General features: G+C 38.1%; 1 protein-coding gene across 8 annotated transcripts in view; it reads right to left on the minus strand.

The window, feature by feature from the left end:
* Rasal2 (RAS protein activator like 2) overlaps positions 1-16,714 on the minus strand; it is a 277,413-nt gene that overhangs the window by 37,823 nt on the left and 222,876 nt on the right. For all 8 annotated transcript variants that reach the window (NM_177644.5, XM_006496752.2, XM_006496751.2 and 5 more), the window contains 4 exons: positions 6,094-6,247; positions 4,641-4,739; positions 2,658-3,212; positions 1,138-1,282 (listed from right to left, as the gene is read on the minus strand). In NM_177644.5, the coding sequence (NP_808312.3) occupies positions 1,138-1,282; positions 2,658-3,212; positions 4,641-4,739; positions 6,094-6,247 (953 nt within the window). The remainder of the gene's footprint in view (positions 1-1,137; positions 1,283-2,657; positions 3,213-4,640; positions 4,740-6,093; positions 6,248-16,714) is intronic.

Genomic DNA, 16,714 nt, shown 5'->3' on the forward strand with positions numbered 1-16,714 from the left:
GGGAATGCCAGGGCCAGGAATGGGAGTGGGTGGGTTGGGGCGGGGTTGGGGGAGGGAGAGAGGATTTTCAGAGGGGAAACTAGGAAAGGGGATAACATTTGAAATGTAAATAAAGAAAATATCTAATAAAAAAAAAAGAAAAAAGAAATAAAATAAAAAACCAATCCCCACATTGATTAGCTGTTAATATTTGAAATATATTGTGTTAAGTAAAATTTGCCATAATTTCATTGGTTCTCTTGGTTTTTACACTTACTTAAAACTTTAAAGTTACTTAATACACACATGATATTACACACATATGTGGCTACTATTACGTTTATACAGTACAGTGCTGTAGTACATTTTGTGTAAAGCACTAGGAGTATGGAGATACAGAAAACTGTCAGTCATGGTGGCTCATGTCTATAATCCTAGCACTGGGAGGCTCAGTCAGGAGGACTGTTATGAAAACAAGGCCAGCTCAGGCTATGACAGACCAGCAAGCTGGGGCTATGACAGACCAGCAGTCCATCTCTGAACCAGCACTTTCTTCAAGGAACTCACACCAATTTATTATTCCACACCTTATAATGTTATTTGTTACTTTATCAGCAATGACTTCATTTCATAACTTCATCTAGATCTTTCAGTAAGTGGCTTACTCATCAACAAGAAATGATTGAACAAAAATTAGTTACTAGTTAAAGCCCTTAAAACAGAAGTATATATAGAACTGTAGGAACTATCAGCATTTCTCAATTTCTTATGAGAGCTCTGTATGCATGATAATAAATGGTATGTTAATCCTTCTAAGATTGAGGTAATATAGCATATTATAATATGAATACACCATAATTTTAGGAGAAATAGAACATCACTAGAATAGTTCTAGTGATGAAATCTATCAATAATATTACATATCCTAGGATCAGAAATGCAAAGCTTTTGGGATGGTGTATATACCAATAGATTTTCTACTTTGACTCATGTGACAATGAATGTGCTGGGAAGGACAGTTTACAGTTGAAACCTAAATCACTCAAGTCAAATGGACTAAATACATACAGAGTCTGGGTTTAATTTGTTTGTCCTAGGAGGTAAAAAAAAAAAGTTAGAACTGAAAGATAAAGAAGATAGATATCTTCCTTTGCATACCGAGTGCATCATGAAGGTACTGTTGTCCCACCAACTTGAGGTATTCCTCAATGGATTTAGTGGCAATGGTGTTTTCTCTGAAGATCAAGACATCATGTTCTCCACAACGATCTACCTCTGACATCACCAAGTCAGTCAGAAAATCCTGGAAGAATAATGTTCAGTCAGAAAGAAAGCAACTAAGTTAAGCAACAAACATTAGAAAAGACTATGGAAACAGCAGATATCCTGGGAACACTGCTTTAAAACTAAGTCACCAAATTCCATGGAAAGAGAACAGGCAGACAGAACAAAAAGCTTATGTAATGCCAGCTCTCAATTTATGTTCTGAATTCCTTCAGAGATTTTCTAATGCACTTTTGAAAAAATTACTGAATGCAACTCCAAGTTCTCTTCCCCTGCCCTGCCCTGCCCTCACCATACCTAATGCTAACCTCTCGGCTCTGGTTCTTTTGTCCTCTGGTCCACACAGCCTTCTCTACACACAACTCTTCCTATTCACCACAAGAAACCTTTGCAAATGCTGTTCTCAGTTCTGCTCTCCTCCCACCTTCACCTCTATCATACCATAAAATGAATTTCTGGAACCCTTTAGATCTCAGCTCACACAGTGTTTCCTCCTGGACCAGGATTACCCCAGCACCTCACCTGCCCGTTCCCCCTCTCCACACTTCCATAGAACCGTTTATCATTTTCCTCAGTGTACTTTTCACTATAGCCACAGATTTACTCTTCGATTACTTAGTATCGTCCTTCAGAGAACTGAGAGCTCCAGGAGGTCAAAGAGAGTGTTTGTTTTTGTCCAACACACACAGTGAGACACACGCCAGCACCTAACAGTTACGGGCACTTGCTGGGTGTTACTGTATCTTCCCAGTTTTCATTTCCATTTACATGGAAAGATTACTATGAAACAGCTGCCAAGTAACTGTACAACACCCCTTGACGTTTTCATTTCAGATCTAGATTTGAATTCCATGAAGATTTACACTTGGTACATTTCTTGCATATCTCCTTCTATGCCACTGGGATACAGTTAGAAGTTAATCTTAAAATACACTGAGAAAGTACTCCAGAAAGATTAAAGACTCCAGAAAAACTTTAGCTAGGCGTGATGTTGCACATCTGTAATCCCTTTAATTCTGGGATTTGGGAGGCTGAGGCAGGAAGATCACAAGTTTGGGGCTAGAATGGGTAACATGGTTAGAAAACAAGAACAAAAACAACAATAACACCAGAATTTGAATATGTTGTGGGGTTATTATAGCAACTGCATCCATGTTACCTACCTCATGGAAACAAACCAGAAATAAGTGTTTGCTAGTTCTCCCATTTCATTTTAGTTAAAAATCTCAAGCTCTTACAGATCTGCAAACAGGCTTTCTTAACTCATCCTTAATTCCCTTTTCTTTTTCTGAAGTTTTTCGACTGGACTTTCACAGTCTCTTAGTGTCCACAGCTTCATTTTCTTTGCACATGGTAAGGAAGGACTTTAAGGTAACATACCCCTTTTGACTTACCTTGGCTCTGCCAGTACTTTGAAGAATGTGTACTAAGGCACAAGCCAACTCCTCTTTATTCCTCACACTAATTACTGGCTCAAGAACAGAACACAGCATGGTGTAGTTGCTGGTGATGAATTCTGCAAACTCTTTGTATTGCTCCATAGGCAGAATGGTGATAGTTTGGAAACGTGACTTAATCCGAATAGAAGGTCCTCCTGTCTTTCCTTTGTTGGGTGTGGGTGTACTCACTGGGTACCACTTTTCTACAAACTGGCGACCAGTCACACTGGCAGTGGGGATATTGACTAGCCCTACATAATTATTCTTGTCCTTTTTTTTCTTTTTTTCCACATCCTTATAAATATGAACCGTGATGCTATGAAGAGGTGGAAGGCTATAGAATTCAAAATGTTCACCCCAAAAAATATTGTCTGCTTTGGTCTTGCTGGTTGTACGAGCAAAGAGGGTATCATCAAGGCACAGTTCGCAGAAATATTTTTTTTTAGGGGCAAGGTCCTTGGCTTCAATGATCCATAAACGGAGAACATTTTCAGCTCGTCTACAATTGTCCTAAAAAGAGACAGCAGCAAAGTTGAATTTAAAGGTGACATATCAGAAAGAAAATGCTTTCTTCTTAGAGTAATGCTGATTATTAATGGTCTTCTACTAAGAGCAGTCAATAAATAAGAATCACCATCTTATCGTTTAGGACCATAGAGCTCTGAAGATGAGTCTTGTACTAGTAAGATGGCTCATTAGCTGCATATGCTGCCAAGCTTGACCCCAGGACACACACAGTGGAAGGAAAAGAAGCAACTACATACTGACTTCTGACTTCCCTACACAGTGTGCTCACTCTCATTCTCTCTCTCTCTTTCTTTCTCTCTCATTCATTCATTCATTCATTCATTCTCTCTCTCTCATTCATTCATTCTCTCTCTCTCCCTCCCTCCCTCTCTTCTTCCCTCCCTTTCTCTGTACATACACAAATATATATAACCAGAAATACCTTAAAAAGAATCTCACAGAACCAAATATTTTCTGTTTTACTTGGGTTAAAAAATGTAAGCACATAATAGTAAGTTCTCTACAGCCAGCTATATGAAGCTGGACTAACTTCTAGGAATTAACAAAAAAGAAGTTGCTAACAACCTTGCCTCCTTCTGGCAAAGCATGTCACCTAGCTTTTTGAATCTTTGTATTCACATTGGTAAAATGACAAGAATATCATCTCCAGTAAGATTACTTTCAGTGCAAAATGTCATAACATGCATATAATTTCTTTAAACTGCCAAGCTCTAAGCCAGATGTGGTAGCACTAGCCTATAATCCCAGCAAGGCTGGGAAAAAATAGCTGCAAGATCAGTCTTGGTTACACACTAAGACCTTGTTTCAACAACAGAAAGTTACAAAGATTTATAAAATCAAGATATTACTACATTTGTCTCTTATCAACTTGCTGCTCACAAAGTGATGCATTAAAAAGACTTATTGAATTGGTTCTGACAATTTCATACATGTATAATGTACATTTTTAATTCCTTCCCACCCTCATTACTCCCCTCCTTAAAAATTCCTCTACTACACATTCATTTCACCCCCACTTTCTGAGACCCACTGAGTTTAATCAAGAAACTATGCACGGCCAATGTGTCAAGTGGCTGTGTAAAACCATCCACTTGAGCCCGCTGGGCTCCTGTGCTGGGTATACAACTGAAACCTGTGCTGGCTCTCCCCGAAATCTATACGTAGCCAACACTTCAGCAGGGAGGCGGGAGGGTCCATTGAGCCTCTTCTAATCCATGACTGACTGCTGACAGGACAGACCCAGTTTTGTGTGGGTTGCTGAACATTGGCTGTGTATTTCTTAATCCTTCTTCAGTCTTCCTGCATTTATATTCTGTCTGCTCTCTCTTCTGAGATGATCTATACGTCTTAGAGGGGGTGTTATAAATGTCCTGCTTGTGACACATTTCTGTCACTCAAAGCCACCATTACCTTATTTGGCTGAACGGTCCTTCGAAGGTTTTCCATCCACTTATCTCTCTCGGAGGCAGAGCTACAGCTAAAGCATTTACTTCCACTTAAGTAGGTGACCTTCAACACAAAGATTAGAGATGATGATGTAAGACTGGGTATGGGTGTGATTTATCTTCTAATTTCTATTTTGTTTTTAAAGAATTAAGGACATGTCTGGAACTCAAATCTTACCATGTAAAACTAAAACAGTTGTTTTAGCTTTGTCATATCTTTACTTAAAATGTAATCTCTAAGTAGCATGCACACGTCTGAGCTCTGAGATCAATGATCATTCACAGTTTAGCTTGCCTAGGGTTAAGAAAAATACTAAAAACATTTAAGGACACATCTAAAATCACTTGTAAATGAATATGTTCATTTGAGCTAATAAAATAAACTAAAAGGGCTGGAGAGATGGCTCAGCGTTTAAGAGCACTGACTGCTCTTCTGGAGGTCCTAAGTTCAAATCCTAGCAACCACACGGTGGCTCACAACCATCTATAATGAGATCTGATGCATTCTTCTGAGGTATGTGAAGACAGCTACAGTGTACTTATAATAAATAAATAAATACATATTTTTTAAAAATTAACTAGAAAGTGAAAATGTTTGTAAAATCGTTTGATGTCTTCTGATTATTTCATTATAATGCTACAGAAGGCTATAAAGGAAGTTGAAAGGCATCAGCACAACTGAATCACTCTCTGGAAGCCACTTCTCCGCCTGGAGGCAACCAACCCACTGACTTCCAGTCATGTATAACACTGGACATATACACTATGGCCACAGTGAAGCCTACTGAACTGAGCTCCACAGATAAAAGTTCAAGAGATTTTTAATAATGATTATAATAACAACAACTTTATTCTTATTAATTATAAACACACATATAAATGATCTGCTAAAACTGCTGTAGTCTGTCATTCTCAGTTCATTAATACAATGAATCAGATCAGACAGTGCGCAGCGTCTGAAATGGCAGTTCCTAGATTCAGATGATTAGTGAAGACCGGAAATGAGGCTATTGATCTAAGAACATGCAGGAGATTAAAAAAACAAACGAAGTATGGACCTCGGTCAAGAATTGCTCATGTTATAGTTATAAAATTGTGATTTTAGTGGATTTTCTCAAAATTCCCTTAAAATTAAGGATTAAATACCAGTATATGACATCAATACTAAAGATTAGCATACTAGTTGGAGAAGCTATTGTTCATCTTGTAATCTATTCTGAGAATGTACTAAGTGCTGAAGTTTTTGAAAGCAAAGGCATGAGAATTATGAATAACTTCAATTACAAATATAATTCTATTAACAGATTTTTAACTGTTCTCTTTTAAGAAAAAAAACTTTAGTAATTGAAAACCAGTTAAGATAATCAAATCAGAAACATTGAAACTGCTAAAGTATTACCCTTCTTCCTATGTTTTACCTCGAAGCAGAAGTCCTGTCCGAGGATGCTACTGTGCAGTGGCTTCACTGAGACTGGCTCTCCTCTACCTAGATCCAGACACTCCACTGCACTGCATGGGCTCAGCAGGGACTCATGGGAACGCGACTCTTTCAGTTTAGGCAGACCTCGAGACCTAAAAGGACAGGATACTTAAGGCAGTGTTACATGAAGGTCTAATAAAAGGAGACTAAGAAAAATGCTCGAATGTAGAAGGGAGAAAACTAAGGAGGAACACATAAATATTCTATGATATTAAGAGTATTAGCAATTACATCCATAAACTGAACACATACATGAACACACCTTCAACAAAGCAAAAAAATATCATTTTACAAGCCTCAAACGACCCCTACATTCCTGTACAGATGTTATTTTTATTTTCCCTTCTGTCCCCGACAGCAGCTGAAGCCTCAGCTTGCTTCTTTGTGTGCTGGCAGGTCCCACCCCCACTCCACACATACAGCAAGAGAAAGCAAGCAGTAGTAGTCAGAGCGACAGCAAGAAAGACAAACTTTTCAGCACAAGAATGTCTTTCAAACAGCCTGATTTTCATCTTAATATGGAATTCTCTTCTGGTAAACTTTGACTTCTATACATGCTTTATAGTATAAATATCAATAAAAAAATAGAATGCCTTGAAGAAACTTCTTATATAGTTAAGAAAAAGAAGACGTTAAGTCGGCAAAAGGCAGCTGACACTGTCAGCAGGCAGGCATCTTGGCTGACTCTTTTGCTGGCTGTTTAAAGAGAAAGGTAGTTAGTTAGGTATTCTAGCTCTTGTCACTACAGCAGCTAGTGCTTCACTGCGTTCTTACTGTAAACTGTAAAAATTAGTGGAACCAACTATGATAGAAAACAATTTTCATAAATTCAGAAATGTATGGCCATGCAGTTTTCGTCAATAAGTGTACTTATTAATTGAAACAACTATATGCTTCACGTGCAAGGTCTTAGAAAGAAATATCTGTGTAAAAGACATTTGTTTTGGTAAAATATTTTAAGCAGTCTTCCCCATTTACTAGGAGCAAGGGTAATACTAAAGGGAGCCAGAAGAGTCTAAATTATTGAACAATAGGATAGTGGAAACTCACACTAAGGTCACTACCTTCGGTCTCTACCCTACTTAGTCAAGCTCAGTAAATAAGAAACATCTGAAGCAGTAAGGATACTTTAGCCTGCTGTTACAACAAAAACAAAACAACAAATAATAACCACCACCTAGTTTGGCTGGAAAATATTGTGTTCTGACAGCAATTTTTTTAAGTAAAAAAGGCAACATACTATTTCCCACTAATAATGCAAAGTATGTTCAAAAAGGGACAAAAGCCACCAAATATAGTGTATACAAAATATGACAAAGCAACAGTTGTATTCATTTCCCTTTCTTCTAGATAAGAAAACATGTTTGAAGTTATGTGGGGAAAATACAATACAATACAATTATAAATAAATACTTTTTTAACCTTAGTCACTTATCATAATGCAGCCTTTCTCAATATGCTGAATCAGATGCCAGATTGAAGTAACAGAACACCACAATCTTTGTTAAACAAACAGAAAACAATGCTAGCTATCCTTCTCAGGAACTGCTGGAGGAAAACCACTGTAGCTCAGGGATGGTCAGATCACCGGGAAAGGCCAAGGTATATTTAAAGTAGAAAGAGCTATGACAAAGTTTCTTTTATTTTTTTTATAATCTCCAAAAATTAAAATATCAATTAATTTTATTTAAAACAAAGTAAATGTCTACCTACATGAAGCAACTGTGCAGCCACTTGGCAGTGCAGCCCCAAACCATAGCGGTGCCACATGTCCCGGTATGTAGCAAGTCACTTCCTGGACTATATCTCAGAAAATTCTGTTTAGAAGACAGGAACCAACTGAGTATGATTTCCCTGATGCCTTCAGTTACTGATGCTGCATAAAAAGCCTTTCAGGTGTTACTCAAATCTTCAACAGACGCAGGACAGAAACACAAACAACAGAACAAGTCCTCTCTATCCAAGGCCTGAAGTGCAGGTGATGTCCCTGTATTCCTCCAGGCTGCATCTAGCCCCTCAGGTAACACAAACAAGGTTCCAGGGCTCTAGGCTGGGCCTGTTGCCATGGTGCTACACCTTTAAGGAGATTAGAGCTAGAAGGCAGCAGGGAGAAGCTGCAGCTGGCAGGGCTCAGGGAGCATGCTCTGCAAACAGGCTCTGCTAAGGTGACTGCTTTCTAATAGCAGGGAAGGAGCAGGGAGGGCTCATTCCCATTAAATTCTCAGTCAAAGGCTGGTAACAGAGGCAGCTCTGGAGGTAGGGAATGATCTCTTATTAAAGACTACTAACAGATCTAGGATGCTTTAGCTTGTTTCATGTGCTTGCTAGCTACCCTCCTCCTAGATATTCACTATATCCCTGTTTACAAGTACAATCTCTCACACCTGGTATTTCCTTTGCAGTGCTCACCCTCTTTGCATGGTTTATCTGGTTTAAAGTTATTTTCTAACTCTAGAATAGAGTTAAATTAGATATTTTTTCAATATTCTTCCAGTTGAGCCCAACTTCTAATATCTGCTATAAAAACTCATTCTAACCAAGCCATCTGGAAGTATAATTTAAAATGCTACTGAAATTTCAGTATTTAATATATAGTTCAGAATCTTCTATAGTTCAAAATGTGGTTATGCACATACATGAATCGATAGGCAAAGTCTAATATGTCCAACCTTACTACTGAATAAATAAGCAGGCTCTTCCTCTATTGAGAAGACAGTGTCTCTGAGAAGTAATTCCCATAGAAGCATGATTACAGTAAACAGAAGATCAAACAGCCTGGGGATGTCTCAGGGCAAGAGTGGGGAAGGAGGCATTATTTCAAAATGGCATTAGAAACCCCAGGTCACCTCTAATCATGTTTACCTCTTCCTGTGTCTTCACATGAATTGATTTTCCACAGATCTTCTAATTATTGAGTTTTAGAGCCTGGTGCCACCAGTTTACTCTTCTAATGGAACAGAATGGGGATTTATTGGGAGAATAATGAGTTTAAAACAACTTTTCCAAGGCGAGCCTTGACAAGGGTCTTCATCAAGAAACCCGACTTGGCCATGAAAGGAGTGCATTCCTTGACTGCTGGCCAGATTCTTTTCCTGACGTCTCTCCTTTGCCCTGTACCATTAGTATAAGCACCAGAGAGGAATATAATCCAGGGTTCCAATGTTACTGTTCCTTAGTTTAACTGGGAAACAGCTTCCTAGAGGTTGACTGCACACTGAATTAACAAACATCACAGTCTACATTTAGTCAGTTTATGAAGTGTGAGGGTAGGGTTAGCATGGGTTAAAATCTAATTGTTGATGAAGATTACCTGCTGACTTATTGAGGCAAGGGAGGCTGTTACCACACTAAATGCCTGTTATATAACTTCATTACTTAAAATGGGTCTTAGAGAAGTGAATGGCTGGGGGATGGGGAACCATCGTGCACAAACCAGTGGATGCACTGGTGCAGAAGGAAAGCGTAAAAGAACCCTGATTAGTGCAATCTGAAATAAACACAGCTGGATTTTCTCAGCTTACCCATCCGAGTTTTTAAAGTCACGTTTCCCCGACAGCTCCAATAATGCTTGGTTGGCTAGCTCAATCTGCCACATGTTTACAGATTCAGTTCCAAATTTAGGAATTGGGAAACTTTTAATTAAAAATGCTTATTGCCACACAAAATCCTGGACTCAGTGCAGGTGAGTTTCTGCTTGGTTGGCAGTTATGATTCTGAACTGTGTCACTGAATTCTTGAAGAAACACTGAGTACTGCAGGGCACTCCTGTCTTAACCAGTATGCATTTTAAGGCACTCACTCTGAAAATGTCCCAAAGAGTAATTAACAAACCTGGGTATCTCAACACTTTTAACGCATTTTAAAACTGAGATTTCACAGTAAGAAAAGATTTTTTTTCCAGTTCCATGGATTTTACTGATCAGATATATTGTGAACATTTCCAAGTGATTCTATCTGCAGAAAAACATCTAATTCGCTTGAATCTTGGCTTTCCATCTCAGGCTTTATATAGCACTCACTAACTAGTGTTCTCTGATGCACTCAACACACACCATCTGAGAGTCTCGAGAGCTCCAGCTGCACGGGCCTGCTTGCTGTAGGTGAAACCAGCCCTTGCTGCTCATGCTACTGCTTTTTTTTATGTTAGCCACACATAGCTACTTATGGAAGCACATTACATAATACAGACTTTCCTTCTCTCTGCTCTCAAGTGTCCAGACAGGATGGTCTGATGAGCCTAGATGCTAGGGACAAAGCAGGGCATCTATAGACTGAGTCATCATTTGAAATAAAAACCTCACGGCTCTCCATCCCACAGAAAGGGAAACAAAGCAACTTCAACATGTACTCATGTGCACATTCAATAAAGGGAACATAGAAAGAGACTAGAAAATCAAAATACATTTTGATTAGTAGAAAATTATCTAATAGAAAATGTACCATTTTATAATACACCTTTCTTGGTCCTTAAATTGTAAATGTATTAAAACCTACTAGTATCAATCAAATAAATATAAACACATATATACTGAATTAACCAAAGACATATAAACAAACCAAATTATACCTAGAATCCAATTCAACTAGTAGACCAGTTGAAGGGTAGAAATACTAAATTCTTTTTAAAAATATTTTTATTGAAATAGAATTATGTCACCTTCTCTCTTCTTTTCCTCTCTTTAGCCCTTCCCAGTTATCTTCCCCAGAACCCTTTCCAGGCTCCCTCACTCTCAAGTTGCTATCCTCCTTTTCTTTGATTATATGTGTGTCACACACACACACACACACACACACACACACTCAGGACATAGTATAGGAAGAACAAGGAATGTAATTTGAGACGAGAGAACATACTCAAAAGCAGAACAACAATGCAAAATACCATGAGATTTGTTGTAAATGAAAGAATTCATGGGGTTAACAAGAGATTATGCTGAGAGTTAGGGAAGGACTGGGCCATGTTGTTGCATTTTGCATGTTATGCTAATGATTATAATAAAAGTATACATGTGCAGTAAGATATTACAATTAAAATGTCATTTGTGATACGTAAAGAGAGTACTACGCCAAAGTGAGGTACCAGGCAAAAAGTAGTGTTTATAAAGAAAATGTTGCCAGACAAGCCAATGAGAGGAGAGGCCCTTGATCCTGTGAAAGCTCAATGCCCCAGTGTAGGGGACTGTAGGGGTGGTGAGGAGGGAGTGGGTGGGTAGGGAGCACCCTCATAGAAGCAGTGTGAAGGCAGATGGGATTAGATCAAAACTACAGAGAGTGGCCAGAGATTGAAAAGTCAAAAGACTTGTCAGAGTTAATTGTGAGAAAACTATTCTCTACAATGTATAGGGGAAATGGAGTAAAGTTTGATTCTTTCTGGATAGGTAGATGATGAGAAATGTCTAAGTGCTGGTAGTGCAACAAGAATGTTAATGCTTTAGGAGTGGTCTGCATGCCTAATTTCTAATAGTTGTCAGTGCAAAGAATGTATGATTGTTCTTTACCAGCAAAGTTTTTTTTCCCCCTCTTCTCAAAATGGGCAGGGAGATGCCTAAGTGTGTAAAATGCTTGCTGTGTAAGCCTGGATAACTGACTTCTGTAACCCCATACCCATATAAACGGACTGGGCAAAGTACTGCATTTCTAGTGGTCTCAGTGATAGGAGGTGGAGACAGGGGAACTGTAGTTCGTCAACTAGCGAGCTATAGGTTTAAGAGGAGACCCTGTTGCAAAAAATATTGTGGACAGAGATAGAGAAAGATCCCTATGTGACCTCTTTCTGGCCTTCATGCCCTTGCTTGGATGTATCTCTTCTCTATAGAACTTCTTGAATCAAACTATAGGTGAGAGCCTCTTCAGAGATGAAAAATTCCTGAAGCAGGATACAAACCAGGTTTATAGATCGTAATGGAACACTAAGATGATATTAGAATGTGTGCCTTCCTTTCTTCTCCTGTTTCTATTCATCCCAAATCCCAAAATTAGCAATGTTTTCACCATTCCCTAGTTTTAAGTGCTTTTGAGTAAAAGGCAAAACAATCAGTCTTTTCACGGGCCGTGCCGTCTCACATGCACACTTTCAATGTCAAAATACAACCAATGTGGATCGTAGGAAATGATTTTGCTGGGTTTTAAATGATTAGATGACTTTTAAATAATGACTTTTAACGTTTTATTGTCTTTTCCTTTAAAGTATTCCTCATATCCTGTCTTTTGACTTTTTATTTTCACTGCCAATATCCTCCTTAGAGCATCTCACAAAATGAAATTTGTATCTCACAGTAACTTTATAATAATTGGTCTCCCAAATGTGGTCTCCGTGGTCTGAAATTCCATACTCCACAGTGCCAGATTTGTCCAACCACAACCCTGCGCTGACCTGTTTACAGATTCATTCACAGACTACTATCGGCACTCCTTAGTTTGACATTTAAGAACTTAAGAGAACTGAGCTAAAAATATTTATCCTCATAACTTTAAAAGGCATGTTCCCCAGACTTTTGGCTTTTAATAATTTTACCAAAAATTAGAATGCTGTCTCATTTCACTACCATGTTCCCTATGCCCAATATTTTGTATGCAACCTACTACATTCTTTCTAGAAGCATTTTAAACATAGAAAACAACCCCCCTCGCAACCATGGTTACCTGATATTTTGTGATTTACAAACTGATATGCTTCTGTTCAGGGGGTCTTTACCATTTACACTACTAGAGATTGGGTGGTCTCTCCAGTCTGGACATTTGTTTTCTTGTCTGGGGACATTTTCTTGTATTATTCCTTTGATAATTGCCTCCCTAAAGTCTTTGTTCCTTTTTACATAATATTGCTCATAGAATCTTTCATTCTTCATATTATTTATTGCTGCATAGGTAGGTATGGAAGTCAGAAGACCACTTGTAGAAGTGTGTTCTGTCTTCCCATCATGGATGCTCTAGGGATGAAACCAGGACCTGTGGGAAAGTGCCCTCACTGGCTTCTGCCATCAGAGTCTTCCATCTTCTGTTACACTCCCTGCAACAGTGACTTTATCTTTCATATTAACTTTCAAGTTCTTTCTTGTTTTGCAAAATATTCATTTTACTTGGGAAGGTTTTTTTTGTTGTTGTTGTTTTGTTTTTGTTTTTGTTTTTGCTCTGAACATTGCTCTTTGTACCTGATTATTTCAGTCTTTGTCTTTCATTTTGGAGTATTTCCTTTGGTATTTATAAGACATTTGGTTATATGTTTAAGAGTAAAGCACTAAAAAGCTCAGTGGAAACTCTGTTCCTGGAATGAGCTCACAGACTAATGAGCTCCATTGCAGAATACTTCCTGGCCATCTGTCTTTTTCTTTAAACATCTTTATTAAGATATAATTCACATACAACAAAATCTACCCATTTCAAGTTTATACAGTTTTTAGTACAGTCATAATTGTGCAGTCATTACCACAACCTATGCCTAAAATCTTTTCAACCACTGAAAACAGAAGCCAAAACCCCTTTGCAGTTACACCTCTCTCACTGGCTCTTTCTATATCTTCAGTCTTTGACAACTATTAATCTCTATGCATTTTCCTATTCTCCACACTTTCATATTCTAAAACGGGAACACAATATTTAGAATTAGTAGACTGGGAAAACTAAAGTAATTAGATTTTTTTCTCTCCATGGATGAAATGTATGATAGGAAGTGTTGTAGCCCTAGGCTGAGTCTACAGTTTATGACAAGCTTCTTTCAATTATCATGCTTTCAAGGTTAAACAGTCAAACACATGGTAGCACAGATCAGTATTCCACTCTTTTTTGTGGGTGACTAATATCATGTGGGTATATTATGTTTGTGAATTCATCAGTTGATGGTCATTTGAGCTATCACTTTGGTAATTATGATTACCATGAATAATGCTGCTGTGAACATTTATGTCTATGTATTTGTATGGATATGTTTTTATCTGGCATGTACTCACCAGCTAGGATTTTAACAGAGAAACACAAATACCACTACTATAAATCTCTTTGGGAACTTTTGTTTTCTCAATGTATGTGGTAAGTATTATCTTAAATACTAGTCTCCTAAAGTAGGGCAGGCTGAACTCTTCCAGAATTCTGGGAGTATGTGTGTTAAACTAACCTTTAATGGCAAATGCTAACTAGCTGACTATTTCTCAGTATCTATCCTTTTCTCTGAATTTAGGAACCGACTCTTGCATTATTGGGAACTCAGTATACCCAAATATAAAAATTTCCAGTTTCTCTTGCAAAATAAGTTAGTAATGAATAACCAAGGGTCCTTGGACTGTTTCATGGAAATTCTTTTAAATCACGATAATGCAGTTGGTAGTAGGCAATACCCTTAAAAGGGTCGGTCTCTCTTTTCTGATGTCTGAAACATGGATGTCATACCCAAAGCTAAAGCAATTATCTTGTTTTAATAAAGAGCTCCTTGAAGATCCTGAGATTAGCACACTTGGACTTTTATGTGAGGGGAAAATACATCTTGTTCGAGTGACTACTACTTTAAGTATCTCTTCATAGCTCACTTATAGCTTAAGGAATAAGACTTCAGAAATCCTTTTTGCACAGCAACTGTATCTGATCACTTGTAAGTAACCTATGACTGAGATTTTTCTAGTTTTATTAGCATTCATATTTCTTTCTTTCTTTCTTTTTTTTTTTTTTTTGAGACAGGGTTTCTCTATATAGCCTTGGCTGTCCTGGAACTCACTTTGTAGATCAGGCTGTCCTTGAACTCAGAAATCCACCTGCCTCTGCCTCCCAGGTGCTGGGATTAAAGGCGTGCACCACCAAGCCTGGCTCAGCATTCATATTTCTATTTCTAGTGTAATTTTAAAAATACTTTTAATTAGGTGTTTTCCTCATTTATATTTCCAATGCTATCCCAAAAGTCCCCCATACCCTCCCACCCACTCCCTTACCCACCCATTCCCACTTTTTGGCCCTGGCGTTCCCCTGTACTGGGGCATATAAAGTTTGCAAGTCCAATGGGCCTCTCTTTCCAATGATGGCCGACTAAGCCATCTTTTGATACATATGCAGCTAGAGACAAGAGCTCCGGGGTACTGGTTAGTTCATAATGTTGTTCCACCTATAGGGTTGCAGTTCCCTTTAGCTCCTTGGGTACTTTCTCTAACTCCTCCATTGGGGGCCCTGTGATCCATCCAATAGCTGACTGTGAGCATCCACTTCTGCACTATTGCATACACTAGCAAGACTTTGCTGAAAGGACCCTGATATAGCTGTCTCTTGTGAGACTATGCCAGGGCCTAGCAAACACAGAAATCTAGTGTAATTTTTAAGGCAAAAAGAAAACCTTTTATGTATAACCTTTAAAATTCAATCTCTTTTTCTTCCTGGATCCTGGATGGGATAAGAAAGTGGGGCGAGCAAGCAATGGAAAACAAGCCAGTTAACAACATTCCTTCACAGCTCCTGCTTCAGTGCTTGCTTGCAAGGCTCCTGCCTTGAGTTCTTGCACTAGCTTCCATCATGGATGGTCTATACAGTAAAAGCTGAAACAAACCCTTTCTTCCTGAAAGCTGGTTTTGGTCAGTTTTTTTTTTTTTTTTCATAGCAACAGAGGGCCAAACAAGAATTTGTACCAAACATGAGTGCACTCAATTTTATAAGACAAATAGTAGATATAAACCCACATATTAACTGTAATATAATAATAGTGGGTGACTTTAAAGCTTGACCTCACTGAATGGCAGGATATCCTGACAAAAATAAATAAAAACATTGTGAGTTATTTATCATAAGTCAAATGTGACTATTAGATGCCAACACAAAATATTCCATCCCAACACTGAAGAATCAATATTCTTCTCTGCAGCCCATAGAACTTTTTTCCAAAACAGATCATACAAAAGACTCAAATAGAACAGCATCAATACACAAATATTGAAATAATTTTGTCTATGTCATCATAATGGAATTAAAACTAGAAGCAAACAACAAGAACTCCAGAACAAATACATGGTGAGTATTATTGGGTTACTGAAGAAATCAAGACAAAAAAATTCCTAGAATTGAACAAAAAATTAAAACACAACATACTAGAGCCTATGAGATTCAATGAAAGCAGATCTAAGAGGAGAGTTTACAGCTAAAAGTACTTACACTAAAAAATCAGAGTGTTCTCAAATAATAACAGTATACCTTACAGGCTTGGAAAAACAAAAACAAGCTAAACCCCATTTCTTTCAGTAGACAGAATGCAGAAAGTAATGAGATGGATGTGTGTGTGTGTGTGTATATGTGTGTGTGTGTGTGTGTGTGTGTGTGTGTGTGGAGGGGGCAAAGAGAGACAGAGAGAATCAATGAAAGGAAGAGTTGGTTCTTTGAAAAGATGAAAAAGATCATTAAATTATTAAAAGATCATTAAATTATTAGCTAAAGTAACCAAAGAAAGAATAGATCCTGTCTGATAAGATTAAAGGGCTGGAAAGCTGGCTCAACAGTCAACAGAAATGATTGCTCTTGCAGAGGACCTGGGTTTGGTTTCCAGCACGCATAGGTAGTTAACAACTTCTGTAACTCCAGGACCAAGGGAGGAAAAG

The sequence above is a fragment of the Mus musculus genome, chromosome 1 (assembly GCF_000001635.26).
Source record: "Mus musculus strain C57BL/6J chromosome 1, GRCm38.p6 C57BL/6J".
Classification (NCBI taxonomy): domain Eukaryota; kingdom Metazoa; phylum Chordata; class Mammalia; order Rodentia; family Muridae; genus Mus; species Mus musculus.